General features: G+C 31.1%; 4 protein-coding genes across 4 annotated transcripts; 2 read left to right on the forward strand and 2 right to left on the reverse strand.

Moving 5' to 3' along the window:
- Positions 1-2,078: 2,078 nt before the first annotated feature.
- HELRODRAFT_170977 (hypothetical protein) lies at positions 2,079-5,380 on the reverse strand (the record flags this gene model as incomplete). The annotated part of the gene is made up of 7 exons (XM_009016789.1): positions 2,079-2,329; positions 2,564-2,747; positions 3,131-3,244; positions 3,663-3,829; positions 4,016-4,267; positions 4,655-4,831; positions 4,993-5,380. 7 exons carry the CDS (start codon positions 5,378-5,380, stop codon positions 2,079-2,081), a joined length of 1,533 nt encoding a protein of 510 aa, XP_009015037.1.
- A 354-nt stretch (positions 5,381-5,734) lies between these two features.
- Positions 5,735-7,531, forward strand: HELRODRAFT_191250 (hypothetical protein; the record flags this gene model as incomplete). The annotated part of the gene is made up of 2 exons (XM_009016790.1): positions 5,735-5,889; positions 6,766-7,531. The coding sequence occupies 2 exons, from the start codon at positions 5,735-5,737 to the stop codon at positions 6,977-6,979; spliced, it is 369 nt and encodes a 122-aa protein (XP_009015038.1). The 3' UTR covers positions 6,980-7,531.
- An 818-nt stretch (positions 7,532-8,349) lies between these two features.
- On the reverse strand, positions 8,350-10,605 carry HELRODRAFT_170979 (hypothetical protein; the record flags this gene model as incomplete). The annotated part of the gene is made up of 3 exons (XM_009016791.1): positions 8,350-8,571; positions 10,073-10,145; positions 10,580-10,605. The coding sequence occupies 3 exons, from the start codon at positions 10,603-10,605 to the stop codon at positions 8,350-8,352; spliced, it is 321 nt and encodes a 106-aa protein (XP_009015039.1).
- A 1,103-nt stretch (positions 10,606-11,708) lies between these two features.
- HELRODRAFT_98836 (hypothetical protein) lies at positions 11,709-14,960 on the forward strand. Its single transcript, XM_009016792.1, has 11 exons — positions 11,709-11,756; positions 12,023-12,217; positions 12,531-12,628; positions 12,739-12,830; positions 13,002-13,164; positions 13,229-13,337; positions 13,578-13,645; positions 13,844-13,920; positions 14,046-14,141; positions 14,277-14,343; positions 14,595-14,960. Exons 1-11 carry the CDS (start codon positions 11,723-11,725, stop codon positions 14,769-14,771), a joined length of 1,176 nt encoding a protein of 391 aa, XP_009015040.1. The 5' UTR covers positions 11,709-11,722; the 3' UTR covers positions 14,772-14,960.
- Positions 14,961-15,716: the final 756 nt, after the last annotated feature.

Genomic DNA, 15,716 nt, shown 5'->3' on the forward strand with positions numbered 1-15,716 from the left:
CAGCAAGGAGCACTGATGATGATTTATTCGGAATCGAAATATGGCCTTATTTGCAGCATGAATTCGAAAAATAAGTTTATTTTGAATTTTAATAAACTAAACGTTCACCAAAAAACTTTAGTGAGAAAAATCGAAAAAACGAACTACAAACATATTAACGCCAAACATTCGGTAGAATTTATAGAATATTGTAAAAATTATGGTCTGTTACCAACATATATAAATATATATATATATATATATATATATATATATTTATATTTATCTGATTCTATCGACATACTCATCGTCACCATTTTCATCTTCATCTTCGTCATCACCACCATCATCTTCGTCGTCGTCATCGCCATTAAAAATCATACATTTTCGTTACCGCTTGTATTCCGCATGATTTACAATTAACCTTCCTGCCATGTTCATTTCTCCATTTATGACATTCTTTCCATCATTTTTTGTTTACTCATTTTTTTTCATTTCCTCATTCGCTCTCTTCAAGCTTCTTCCGTAATTCACTTCTAATTTCACTTCTTTATTTTTCTTTCCATCAACCAATCAATCAATCATGAACCAAACATGCAATTTATTCAGTCTCTCAAATTATTCCAAGCATTCAGTCATCTACATTTCTTTCCTTCAGTTTTTTGCATTCCTTTCCTCGTTCATCCATTTTTTCCACCATCATTCATTCTTTTCACCATCATCCGTTCTTCCCAGCATCCATTCTTTCAATAATTCGTTCTTTCACTCATTTCTTTTATCAGTCTGTCAATCTGTCTATCAACTGGGAGCGCGTCTGAAGTGCGAGAACTATATGCATTGGTAATTAAAATGCGAATATAGGCTTATACATTACCCAGACACACTCAGAGAGAGAGAGAGAGAGAGAGAGAGAGAGAGAGAGAGAGATACTGACACGCACGCACACAAACATATATATACCTTTATATTGACGTGTTGTGTATGTAACCCTTTTTTGTCTGAATTCACATATCTGTTTTGCTCATTTAGCCTTAATCCTGTTTGAATCCAATCAATCAATCCTCCCCAAAAGTTGAAGTAGTCAGTTCATCCAATCAATTAATCAATCAGCCAACCAGCGACAGGTACAAAAGAAAAAAGAACTCGCAAATTCTGGTCTGGTCTTTAAATAATGAAAAAATTGAAGGGCTGATGAATTGCGTGAAATTTAGTAACGACGGTAAGTGGAAAGATAAACTAGAAATACTAAACTAAATTTGAACTGTAACATTTAGAAACCGAGAGTGCGAATCGATTTCAAAATAGCACCCACAGTTTATTCGCGACCACCAAGTTGTCTTATTAAAAAAAAACTTTTCTTTCACCCAAGCAAGGCTCAAAAATTGTCTTTTTTATAAAAAAAGACTTGTTCATGCAATTCAACTTTTCCCAGCAGAAACCAAATCTTTTTCATGTCTCAACTGCTACTATTCATAGATTTTTCATAACTTTACGCTGCTACTGAAGAGTTTTTAAACGATGGAAACCAACTTTTTTGTGGCTAGCTGGACTTGCTCACAAACATGAACCAACAGCCATAAAATAAGACTGCAACGATTGGTAGGAAATTTTTTGCCATAAAATCATCAACAAAACAAGAAAAAAAACTGCAAAAGTGAAAAATTAAAAACTGTGAAGCTGTCTCTTTCAATAGAATTCATCAAACCAGCAACTTGCAAATTCGTCAACGAACGTTTTGAAACAACGGCAAAAAAACAGAAAAAACTAATCAAAGTATGTCCAACTGAAGAATTATTTCATCAGTATACTTTGACAAATTTATAATGGATGTAATTTGAAAATTGAATTGTTAAATAAACATTTATATCTCCATAGAGCTACAATAAAATAAAATAATAATAATAACAACAATAACAATACATTCGTTTGTTGTTCATTGATTCATTCAATAATACATGGCAAGAAAACAAATAAAATAAACGTAAACCATGCATGACAAACAAAATTCAAATGCAAGAAAACTGGGAGAAAAAATTGCCAATTGAATAAGCAAACTGAATAAGCGGTCTACTCTTAATCATAAATATTTTAAATATCACTTATAAATATGACAACAATGATGACAGCAACGAAGACATGACAACCGGTACAAAAAGTTCAAAATTCTTCAAAATAATGGGTGAAGCCCCGCCAGGGCATGGTTTATCGGGTCTCTTCCCACCTCCACTTCCACCCCCATCACCGCCACCACCACCGCCGCCGCCGCCACCACCATCCCCACTTCCACCTCCTGACTGTCTCTGGCCTGATCCGTGCTCAGTTTCGTAAATAAGAGCACCTACTGTCCAATCTAATTGCGTTTTGTCATTATGTGTGTGTGTGTGTGTGTGTGTGTGTGTGTGTGTGTGTGTGTGTGTGTGTGTGTGTGTGTGTGTGTGTGTGTGTACAGTAATTAAACGACTTACAATAATTCTATTAAAGAACAATCATAATATTAATAAAAATAATAATTGAATTTATGTTGATATAAGTCGAAATATACAATGTCAATTGTTGGTATTATTATTACGGAAAGAAAGCTGACCAATATCGACGCCCTGGATCTGTTTGACAGGAGTAATTTGTTCGGTACCGTCTGGAAATTTGAAGGCATCACTCAGCAGGACGGAGAAGTACACTGCCATTGTGCAAGCATCCATCATGAAAACTTTCTTACCCTTATTTTCTGGCTTATCCAATTCGTGTGTGGTTTTGAACACAGTATAGTCCTGAATGTGCGTAATGTGTCGTAGTACTAATGTGTGTGCAGTGTATAAGTTGCACGCTTCATTGGATATTCGCTGTGTGTATAAGACAGTTTCGTGTAGGTATCTATTAAAACAATGTTAGTGTTTACTAAGTACATTGTATCGAGTACTGTATACTTAGTACTGCATAAAAAACATTACATGCGACTTTGTGACGTTCTTGTTTATGGAAAGAATGATATTCGTTGAATTCCCTTGTCAACAGAAAGAAAATTTGCTCATCAAACGAAACAGCAACGCGTGTGTACATTGCTACTTCGATGTAATGATGATGATCATTATTTACAACATGCGGAAATAATTTTTATGCGTTGAGGAGATACGAAGCAGATATTACAACAGACCTGTGAGCAGTACTCCCTTGCTTTTTCTTTTACAACTGGTACTTTGAATGGTTTGTCTAAGACCACACCAATATCCTTAAACGTGTTGTAAAATGCTCCAATACTGACGAAATTCTGCAAATATTTGTGTTCTCATCTACTCTGCTGACCGACATCAATTTGTAAGAACGTATATAGAATGAACGTTACGGAATGATGAAACTTTTTTTAATTTTTCAAAATTTTCATGACGAGTAAAGCAATTGACTAGTTAAAAATCACAAAGGCCTTAATATATTTTTATTTGCCTCCTTCACAGAGAAGATACACAAACATCCAGGCTGAGACAGTTTGTACAGTTCGAATATTTGAGCTGTGTGAGCAAACGAAAGATGTCAAAATCATCGGCGTAAATCTTAAGTAACGAATTGAAGAAAGTAATTGGAAAATTTTTAAAAGTTACCAATAGTCCACATAAGTGGCCAAGAATAGACCAGTAGACCAACAAAAACAGCCACTATGAAGCATGAATCTAATAAATAATAATGATAACCATGTCTTTTGGTATGGATGGTTGATAGACATTGTTGACTGTGCATGGTTCCGGACTACAAAAATCATTAGCTCTAAAAAGTTTCTTGACTGCCACTTCGCAACCATTGATATCACCGGTACCCTTCCAGTTTTTAGTGTCTGTATCTTTTTTTTTCTCATTAAAATCTGGAATGACAAAGTGAGATTTCACTAGTTGAAAAAGCGTTTCATTTATTTCTTAATCTTATTTTATTATTTCATTTTATTATCTTACTTTACTAACATTCCAGTAAAAACGTTTTAAAAAAATTAATCAGGGGTAAAAGTAATAAAAGCAATAAAAAGCCATAGCAATGAAAAAAATAACATTACTTTTCATTTTGCATGGGTCAGTAACTGGATCAGCTGTCCCAGAGGCATTCAGAGCACCTTTTTCTAGGTTGTCAACGACAGCATCCTGACCATAATTCATGAAACTGTGTGCATAGATGAGGAATGTATTGGTGTAAAACTTGAAGTAGTAAGCGCTGTCAAGTATCTGAGCCTGAGGTACAAATGCTATTTGGAGGGATGCTCCACCACACTCCAACACGCCGCGGGTGGTTTTGCCTGTTGAGCTTGAGCCTTTCAAATTTCAAGGCATAATTTTTTTAATAATTCAAAAAAAAATCAAAATCTAACAAACCTAGAGGTCGGTACAACATGCGTAAATACAACAAAATATAATTACAGCAACGATGAAAAATAATGAAAAAATGAAAAAACATCCCATGAATCAATAAGATATATCCAATCAATATCCAATAAGATATATTTAGATATTAAAAAACTCAAAATGACTTTGGAAAAAATAAATGAAATAGTCTAGTAAACTAAAAAATATGAAACTGGTAAATAAGTAGACAGATTTATGAAAGTCAGTGAAAACAAATGCTTGATCCCGTTAGTACATGGTAGCTTGTATTATTTTGATTGTGTTTAATGTCTGGAGATTTTTGAAAAACGTGATACCATCTAAATTTCCTTGGCGGTAGTTAACAGTGATCCAGGAGAACAATCCTTCTTCCTGACCAGCAAGGATTCGTGCAGGTACTTCCACTTTGAATGGACATTTTGTCTTGTCATTCAGCAGTTGGTTGATACTTTCGAATACAGGTATTGCTTCAAGCTCTTTTAAAGAACGCATCCCTTGTGAAAAATTTTTTGAAATAATACACTTACGTTACTTTCATAAATATTTTGGCAGCGTTGGTTTATGTATAATATTTTAGCAATAATTAAAATCTTTAAAAATCTTTTAACTGTGAACATAACTACAATTACGTCAGAAAAGTATTAAAATGCAAAACCTGCAGTGGCCATGAAATAGATGGGCGATTTTGAATGTTGATCAGCTGGCACTTTTCCCTTGGCAAAATTCAAAAGATCATTTATTTTATTTTTAATTCCCTCGACATTAAGGTCCTTTACGTACAACTTTGCTAAGCCACCAGGACTTTTTTCGCTGCCTAGCGCTTCAATTTTTGGCAGTTTGTTACCAGCGACCGGAGTCAACTTGTAAACCCAACATCGGGTGCCAGAACTGCCAGCGTCAACAACGACGGCGTAACCAGGGGATGTGGTGGGCATGCAGTCCATGCAGGCGGTCATCAGAGTGAGGAGGATGGAAAAAGACATTGTTGCATTCCTGCTCTGTACGCAAGTTTTTAGAGCTCTCAATTTATTAGACCCCGACATTTTGTTGGATGAGAGTTCACAACGAAAACCAAAGTTTAATGAGTAAAAAATTAATCTTTATGTAAATATTTTTTAATAATCATTTGTTTTTATTTATTTTATTATTATTTGGAAACAATCAGGACACTGCCCGGCAGTGCGCAATCGATTCAAAAATTCAAACGAACCGTTAGAATGGACACAATGATCAAAGACTCTAAATTTTTTTGTTAAAAGCATTTTTATAGTGAGAATTATGAAAATTAGTTTGTCCTCTCATACTTCGAGTGAGGATGTATTAAAACAGTCCGGTTATGAAAAGAAGAAGTTACTACAGATAATCCGACGGGGGCAGTTAAAGTTTTTGGTCACATCATGCGGAAGGATAAAATGGAAATTTTAACAACTACTGGAAAGATTGCAGAGAAAAGAGATCAACAACGAACAATATTTGTGAAGACCTTGTGTCACTTGTTGAATATCACCACGTTTCAACTACTACAAAGTGTTAAAGATCGGGTTTTTAGGAGGTCGTTGGTCGCCAATGTTCTGAAAAGATAAGACACGAGAAAGAAGTGAAAGGATTGTAATTTTGTTATAAATTTATATAAGATTGTAATTCGTTAAATATTTAAATTGTATTTATTAATATTTACAATGTAGTTTACAATGTAATTCAATATTGTTGTTCAAACATTACGCTAGTCTTAAAACATTCAACGTCCGTACGTCCGTAGTTACCAAATGTTATAAATCAGTGTTTTTATTGCTTGATCGCTTCAATTAATTTTTAATTTCGAGCAATTTCAACAACATCATCATCAACAACATCATCATCATCACTACACACAAATAAATGCACGCAAACATACATTCACACACAAACTCGCACCACTAAATTTGAATAAAAACTAACTTAACATTTGAGTACATCGCTCTTATTTCTCTCTTCTTGAAGAAATTTAAAAACCGTCCTTTTTCACGGTTTGTCGTGCGTGTGTAAACACACGTTTTGTTGAATAATTTTTCGTCTGATTTTAGTCTGCTCATTTAGCATAATCTTGTTTAAATCTAATCAATCAATCCTCCGATAAATCAAGCAAATGTTGAAGCATATAGTCAAATCGTCATCTGACCAATCAACCAACAAGCAAACCAACCAGCCGACCAAATGAATCAATCATTCAACTGATAAAGCAATCATCGCCACAAACCAGCCACGCAATCTAAATCCGCTACACATTTAATTGATATTATTGCATGCAAAAATTCTGTTTAACGACCTTAAAAGATTTTTTCATTTTCAAAATAAAAAAAAAAAAAAGAACAAAAACTAATCTGTTTTTCTTCAAAACCACACTTCAAAACGTTGATTAATTAATTTAAATCACAAAAAAAAAAAACAGAAATAAAAACTCAAAAAAAGCCACTAAAACAGTTTTTAATGGTTTTAGGCTGAAGTTGCCAATTATATTAATTCCCCGAATCATAAACCTCAACCAGAAGCAAGAGCGACATGAGGCCATACTCTTTTTTTACACAGGAAAAATGAACAAATATAAATATAATGACGGTCTTCCATGTCAAAGTTCAAGTGCTATAGTTCAATTCCTATACTAAAACTTTATGGTCGGCAATATTCAGGACAAAAGTATTATAAATTTCAACGATTTGAATGGGAAAAAAGGTAAAAACTGAAATTAAATTCTTAAATTAAAATTTTCAAAATAAAAAGACGAAAAAATTTAATTAATTAAAAGTTACTTGAATAAAGAGTTAAAACGATCAAGCTTACCTCAACCTGTAATACTTATCAACTAAATAATCAATAAATACAATTATTACACATTATGCATAATAATGTAATACAAGTATAATGTTCAAAAGAAGCCAGCTCATCTGTGTCAGTGGAAAGATTAACATGCAGTACTATATACATACATGTATGTGTGTGTGTGTGTGCGTTTGTGTGTGTTTGCGTACATATTGTAACATATCTATTCATTTATATACATTGTTAAATGTTCAAATCTATTAGCAAACTTAAGCAACGATGCAAACTTTTATTAATTAAGAAAAAAAATTAAATGATGAAAAAGATGTTATGATATTATGACAGCGAGATTGACCAATAAACTGACAATAAAATAAAAAAAATACAAAAATAAAATGATAGAAAATAATATGAAGACTTGATAGGAATATAATATTACTTAATAATTATTATTAACATTTAATAATGCAGCAACAGTAACAATGCAAAACATAAAATACCTCAAAATAATAAAATCCAAAAGATTTATAACAAGAACAATGACTTCAAGTTTTGTCCGTCCATATGCATGAAGAAGGAAAAGCTAATAAAAGAATTTTTATCAGCATATACTACAAATTAATAAAAAACATTTTGGAAAAAAAAATTAATAAAATAAATAATGGAAAAAAAGAAATAGTTTAAGTTAATTTTAAAACACAGACTAATATTTTTGATTAGAGAAATTGTGCTGGAAATATAAGGAAAAAAAACAAATAAAGATACATCGTCAAAAACTTGAGGTCGACTTTGAATCGTAAGCAAAAATTTGTATTTCGAAAAAATTTAAATTGAAATACTCTCTCTATCAAAAAAAAACTATTTCTTGATAAGTTCAACAGAAAATGATGTAGACTCACTGACACAAATTTACATACACAGACACACATACACAGACACACATACACAGACACACATACATAGACACACATACACAGACACACATACACAGACACACGCATATATACACATAAAGAAGACTTGTATGGATGAATTCAATAAAGGTAAAGATGATAAAAACAATGGTAATCACTTTTTATAAAGAATTTACAGTCCTGTTGCAAAATTAATGTAAAGAAACTTAGCTTTATGTGTTTTATAGCAACATTATTCAGCTATACTTCATATAAAAAAATTTAAAAAAACTTAAACGAAAATCGAAAAGAAGGAAATCCCTCTAAAATGGTATGACCTCAACCAGTTGTTTCTTGCTGTGGCACTGTGGACAGCAGCTGATATCCATGACGTAGACAGTCGTGGGATGGACAATGCACCTCTTCCTAACACGTCCCTTCAGCTCGTAGGAGCATAGTTTGCAGAGCACAATCTGCTCAGGCCTGTCACAAATACACTGGAGGTCTTCTGCATTTGATTGTTTCTCATTGTTTTTATAGGATTCCTGTTGTAGAAAATTAATTAAGTTTATCTCTAAACTTATTTATTTTTTTTAATATGTACAACATAAACATAAACATAACAAAACGTAAACAACAAATAGTTTGATATAAATATATGTTATAGTAACAGTTATAGAATGGTGACCACTATAAATAAATACTCAAATCAATTTTGACTAAAATTTCAAGTGTGTCACAGAAAAAATATTAACTAAATAAAAACTTATTTCTAAATTTTAATTTAGTATAAGCATCTTTTTGTTTATTAATTAAATTTATATTTGACCCATATACAACCAACATAATAAATAAAATTGATGGTATATCTGTATTATACTATATATTAGCAGGTCGCATAACGTTGAAAAATGCGGAAGCGCGCGCGCTGAACTTTAACGAATTTTTCTGAAAGTGAATTTATATTGTTATCGCAAACTCGCGTTTTCGTCGTCGTTATTTTTGTTTATTTTTCGAAAATGCGCCCATCTATATAATTTTTGGTTGTTATGAGCGATGAAAGAAATGTGTATTATTATAAAAATATTTTTTCTTTGTTGTTGTGAGTCACATTTGTTGCAGACTATTCGCTACGAGGTTGGTGTATTTTAATTTTTTTTATAAAGTTAGTTAAACATGGACAACACCGATTTTTTTTGAAGAAATGTGATAATTAACCAATTATTAACATTCTGTGAAAATATTTTTGAAATTAGAGTATAATGAAATTTTTTATGGATTTTTTTCCGCGTGCACCGTCGGTCACTAAAATGCATTGTATTGGCTGTGCTTTTTTATAAGAATGTTCATAACTGCTAAGTTTCATGGGCAACACCGATTTTTTTTGAAGAAATGTGATAATTAACCAATTATTAACATTCTGTAAAAATATTTTTGAAATTAGAGTATAATGAAATTTTTTATGGATTTTTTTCCGCGTGCACCGTCGGTCACTAAAATGCATTGTATTGGCTGTGCTTTTTTATAAGAATGTTCATAACTGCTAAGTTTCATGGGCAACACCGATTTTTTTTGAAGAAATGTGATAATTAACCATTTATTAACATTCTGTCAAAATATTTTTGAAATTAGAGTATAATGAAATTTTTTATGGATTTTTTTCCGCGTGCACCGTCGGTCACCAAAATGCGTTGTATTGGCTGTGCTTTTTTATAAGAATGTTCATAACTGCTAAGTTTCATGGGCAACACCGATTTTTTTTGAAGAAATGTGATAATTAACCATTTATTAACATTCTGTCAAAATATTTTTGAAATTAGAGTATAATGAAATTTTTTATGGATTTTTTTCCGCGTGCACCGTCGGTCACGAAAATGCATTGTATTGGCTGTGTTTTTTTATAAGAATGTTCATAACTGCTAAGTTTCATGAGCAACACCGATTTTTTTGAAGAAATGTAATAATTAACCATCTATTAACATTCTGTAAAAATATTTTTGAAATTAGATTATAATGAAATTTTTTATGGATTTTTTCCGCGTGCACCTGGCAGTCACGAAATTCAAAATGCGTTGTTTGAGTTGTATTGGTAGTTTTTTCATCAGAATGTTCGTAACTGCTAGCAACAACGACAATTTTTGAAGAAATGTGATAAATAACCATTTATTTAACATTCTGTACAAATATTTTTGTAATTACAATATGATAAATTTTTTTTTGATTTTTTCCCATGATCAAAAATCCATTGGTTGTCTGTGTTTTTGGAATAGAATGGTCATAACTATTAAGTTTCCTGCTTGATCATTATTATTATATTATATATGATATTATATATATAATATATTATTATTAATAATTTTTTAAGAAATGTAATAAATAATCATATATTAACATTCTGTAATATTATTTTTGAAACTGTAATTCAAGTGAATTTTTTTAATTTTTTTTCAGCCATGCCACAATTAGTAAAAATAATAAAATTAAAAAATAGTTGAGACATAATTTTTTGTTCAATTCATTATCAATTTATTTTATAGTTATTGGTCAGCCAACCAGTCTGAACCCAGAAGCTCCTTCATGCAGTTCAACAGCTGCCCAACATATATATATATATAAATTATAATATAATAATAAAAATATAAATACCATTGTAATATGATTATGATTATTAAATTTTAATATATAAATAATATATATAAATTATAGATACATATATAATTATTTTATAATTATAATTAATCATTTATAATTAAATTTTATTATAAATATAAATTATTCATAATTATTATTTTCTTATTATACAGCTGTTATAAAAACAAGAAGAAAAATTGTGTTGTGTTCAATTTTAAATCGTTCTTTTCACGTCTTGTGCGCGAATGTAACGCTCCATGCTCACTTAACATTGAGCGCCACTCTTAACATGGCGCAAGTTGAAAGTAAAAATAATTCTTTCAAAATTCGTTTTCTCGGTAACTATAAATGCTACAATAATAAATTTAGTATTATTTTAATCAGCAAATTTTACTTTATAAGAAAAAGTAGTTTATATACGAAAAAAATTTTTTTTAAAAAGTCGTGCGACCTGCTACTATATATTTTTATTATGTATTGTTTGTTACATGAAATGATCAACTAACTTTCTCCATATTATTGATTGAGACGGTCACTGCACGTGGCAAAACCACTAATTAGTTACAGCTGTTCGTTGATGGGTTAGTGCTCTCCCTTCGATCAGTTACTACTCTAACTTCCACTCACTTTACTGTTTAGGACAGGTTTTAGTAAAATCGTTTTACGCATTTACCAGTGGGCGAATACAGGGTATGGTTTGATTGAATTGAAAGGAAATATTAGGCAAACTAAAACATTCAAACTGAAAAAAATTATTCAAATATTGCAAAATGAAATGATTATTCCAAATCAAGAGAGTACAAACCTAATCCACCATTTAAAAAATCTCTCGAGAAAGAAGTTTGGCAGCATAAAAGTTTTAAAAAAAATGATGTTGAGTTAAAAGTGAATCTAACTTGAACATTCTATTTAATTAAATTTTATTAAACAGTTATTATATTATTTATCTAAAAATGTTTTAAATTGTTATTTTGATTGCAATTGTCTTTAAAAAATTTATTTCAATTTAAAAATCTGATACACTTTTAAATAACAACCATGCTTAATGTCACGGTCGTCAACAAGATGGCTGCCCTAAAGCCTTATATTGGACTTAAAGGTTTCAAATAATTTCCTGGTTCCAATTTTTTACAATTTTTTATTAGCAAATTCTGATTTGATTTTTAGTGGTTTAATTAATTTAACTTATTTAATACATTTTCATGTAAATTTCTCCATGTTTTATCATGATCTTTCCCAGTCCATTCTATCACCAGAAAGACCTGACCTGACACGGACAACTTGACAGACAGTGTGTACTATAGCCTATAGGGTAGACCAAAATCAAATTAAATTAACATAATTTTTAATTCCATATTCCACTAGGCATAAAGTTTACTAGGATCATCGGAGTAGAGTTTTTGGATAAGCGTTACACGCACAGTGATGTGGTGAAAAGTCAGTATGACAACTTGGCCGCCTACAGAAGAGGGAAGGGTGGCAGAGCTTCTTTCAGTGGTGTTGTTGCTACAGTTTTTGGCTGCACTGGCTATCTAGGCCGTTATATTGTTAACAGATTAGGTTAGCACACTTAACTTTTCATCAAATTTTTTAATTTTTTTAATATCAGACGGATTCAGATATATATATATATTATATATTAACATATATATATTTGATGTATATGCAGGTTTTCAAGATATTATTGTATAATGAATAAAATAATAACTCAAAATTGTGATTAAGTCTAATCTATTTTAATGCCTTACTATGATTGAATATATATATATATATATATATATATATATATATATATATATATATATATATAGAACAGATATTAATTATGTCGCTATGTGTAATCAATTATTAATTACCTTCATAATTTTTTCAGGCAAAGTTGGAACTCAAGTAATCTGTCCCTACAGGTGTGATCCGTACTACTTGAAGGATTTGAAAATTGGAGGAGAGCTTGGCCAAATTTTGTTTCTAGTCAGTTATCAACTTTTTTTTAATAATTTCACTCAATTTTTTTCTTAAGTATATGAATGTGATAAATATCTAAAAGCACTTTGTAAGTTTTTATATATTTATGAATACAGCCATTTCATTTGAAAGATGAGGAGTCGATGAGGAAAGCCATGAAGTACTCAAATGTGGTCATCAACTTGGTTGGCAGAGATTGGGAAACAAAGTACTGCTGGCTTCTTTCGTTTTGAACATCAATTAAATTAATTCTGCGAATAAATTTTAAATTAATTCAATTCTGAAAAATGAAAAATATAAAAAATTTTTAATCATAAGGCTTCACCTAACAGTAGGATGTTGTTGAAATTAAAATTCTGTTGATCGTTTCCATTTCAAGAAATTTCTCCTTTGAGGATGTCCACATTGACGGTGCCCGTAGACTTGCACGCATTGCAAGAGAATCAGGTGTAGAGAGGTTCATCCATGTTTCTCACCTACTGGCCCAGCCCAACCCTCCAACCATCTACCAGAAGAAACCCTCCAAATTTCTCAGTTCAAAAGTTGGTCTTTCAGCTAAATAACTCCAATAATATCACAATGAAATGGTTTTTTAAAACTTTTCAGTATGAAGGAGAGTTAGTAGTCAAGGATGAATTTCCAGATGCAACCATTTTCAGACCAGCTGACATTTTTGGTGCAGAGGATAGGTTTCTGAGATATTATGCCAATGGATGTGAGATTGCAACTTTTTATTTGATGTTTCACATTCTCTTGTTGCCTGTTTTGTACGGGCATTTGATTGAATAATGTCCTACTGGTGATTATTTATAACTTGGTTATTTAGTTTTTAATTCCCTGGTGTATTAAGTCTTATTTTATATAAATACTGTTTAAAAATTGATTAATTATTGTCTTCGCTTTATTTAAATTTAAAAGCATTATTAAAATTTGATTTATTATTTTAAATTAACAGGGCGTAGAGCAAGAGGGGCCATGCCCTTGTGGAAAGGAGGAGAGCAGACTATTAAGAGACCTGTTTATGTTGGTTCCTGTATTCTCTTCTCTTGTTGTTTCATCTTTTTCTCTTTGTTTCATTTTTAGCAAACTTTTTCTAAACCCATCATCTTTTGAACTTTTTTCCCACACATCTATTATTCGTTCTAATCTTTGGTACACATTGCACACTATGTTAGTTCTTTCATGATATCGTCTACTGTAATCTTAATACATCCATCCCAGTTTGGAGACATAGCAGAAGGAATTGTGTCGGCTGCTCTTGACTGTTCAACTGCAGGCAAAACATACGATTGTGTCGGGTTAGTTTCTCTTCATTTTTACACTTTATCAATCATCCAGCGATCAAATTGTCCGAATATAATAGCGGATTTAAGAAAATGAGTTTAAGCAACTTTTTTCAAAATATTTTTGGTGTTTATCACAGACCACATAGTTACAAGTTGAGTGAGCTGATTGACTACTTCTACAGATGCATGAGATTCGAGAATTTTAAAAGGATCTACTTGTCACCACTTTTCTTGTCAGTAATAGTTTATTTGAATTTTCATTTCATATTTAACTTTTTTCAACCAAGTCAAATGTTTTTAATAAAAATTTCTAAATAGTCACCTCCTAAATGATGTTAATAACATTATTACTACTTACTGTTTGAAAGGATGAAAGTTAAAATGATGAATTACGCTCCATCTAATCCCATCCTCAATGTTGACAAATTGGAAAGGGTAAGTAAAGAAATTTGTTTCCAATTATAAACCAAACATAACTGAACCAAACGTGGGTGCAACAAAATTTTTCATAAATTCCACCGAAACATGGATAACAATTTGATAGTGATAAATCTATCAGACATAAACAAAACACAACATAAATAGATAGCTCAAACATAAACTAAACCTCAAAACAGTTTATAAAAAGCAAACACAACATACACATACATATTCGAGGAAAAATTTATGCCAACAACAAACAACAGGAGCATATAAGTGACGAGTTACATGATCAACTGACTTTGGAAGACCTTGGTGTCAAATTAACTCCACTGGAATCAAAAACCATATACGAACTGAAGCCCTACAGGAGTCATTCATATTACGAGGAAAGTGTCGGGGAATATCCAGATCCCGCCCCACCTCAACAATATGTCTTCTGAACGAATGAATGATTATGCTAATTTCAATTGAGGAAGAAGCATTTATTTAATGCCAATTTGTAATTAATGATGTCAGATGATGTTTACATGTAAATCAATATCTACCTTAGATAACATTAATGATAGGGAAATGTGAACACTGTTTAAATTTTGAGATGGTGGTTTAAAATAATTTAGAATAAAAGAAATAAAATTGACGGGCTCTGTTTCATTGTTTATCATTTCTGACAGAATTTTCTGATTTTTTTTTTACTTTCAAACGTCAAATAACAACAAAACATTAACAGAAGAATGATTCAACTGCAAAACAATATAATATCCATCGAATATGTTGAATAAATTAGCACTATTATAAATCAATTAGAAATGAGAATAAACGGTAAATGCCACACGTACGCAGGGTGTCATACAAAATTTTCGTGCCTGCCTGGCGATTTTGTGTGTAGTATCTTCCTGATTGACGAAAATAAAAATGATGAAACAAGCAAGAAGACGAGAAAATGGTGTATACTACACGCGCAATTGTATACGTATATACAACACAAAACGAAGACTGAAATGAATTTTGTATAGTTTATCACGCACATAATTAACGAAACCAGAAATATGCGATGGAAAAAATGTAACATCGGACCGCGAAAATATGACCAAATTGTTTGACTATCCAGAATTCAGAAGAACTGTGTCGAAACTCATTCGGAGTGAACGATTTTTATTTTTTTATTATTAAACATTTAATGATCAACTAAAAATTAATAATTAATAAAAAAAAATAATTACTATAAATAGAAACCGAACTATAAAACGAAACGAATGTTGTTAGAATTTACGATAAATAATAAACGAGTTACAATTCTTATGTGCCTGGCATAGGAAAAAACCCACAATTACAAATAGATCTAATAATAATACTTATAAAAATAATAAATATAAGCACGTTAACTT

Source organism: Helobdella robusta (genome assembly GCF_000326865.2).
Source record: "Helobdella robusta unplaced genomic scaffold HELROscaffold_19, whole genome shotgun sequence".
NCBI classification, from domain to species: Eukaryota; Metazoa; Annelida; class Clitellata; order Rhynchobdellida; family Glossiphoniidae; genus Helobdella; species Helobdella robusta.

Excerpts from the sequence above, each read along its gene's own strand:
- HELRODRAFT_98836 (XM_009016792.1), top strand. The coding sequence starts at position 11,723 with ATGGCTGCCCTAAAGCCTTATATTGGACTTAAAG. Across the intron at positions 12,218-12,530 it reads TTATATTGTTAACAGATTAG|GCAAAGTTGGAACTCAAGTA; the intron begins GTTAGCACACTT and ends TAATTTTTTCAG. Across the intron at positions 13,646-13,843 it reads CTATTAAGAGACCTGTTTAT|TTTGGAGACATAGCAGAAGG; the intron begins GTTGGTTCCTGT and ends CATCCATCCCAG.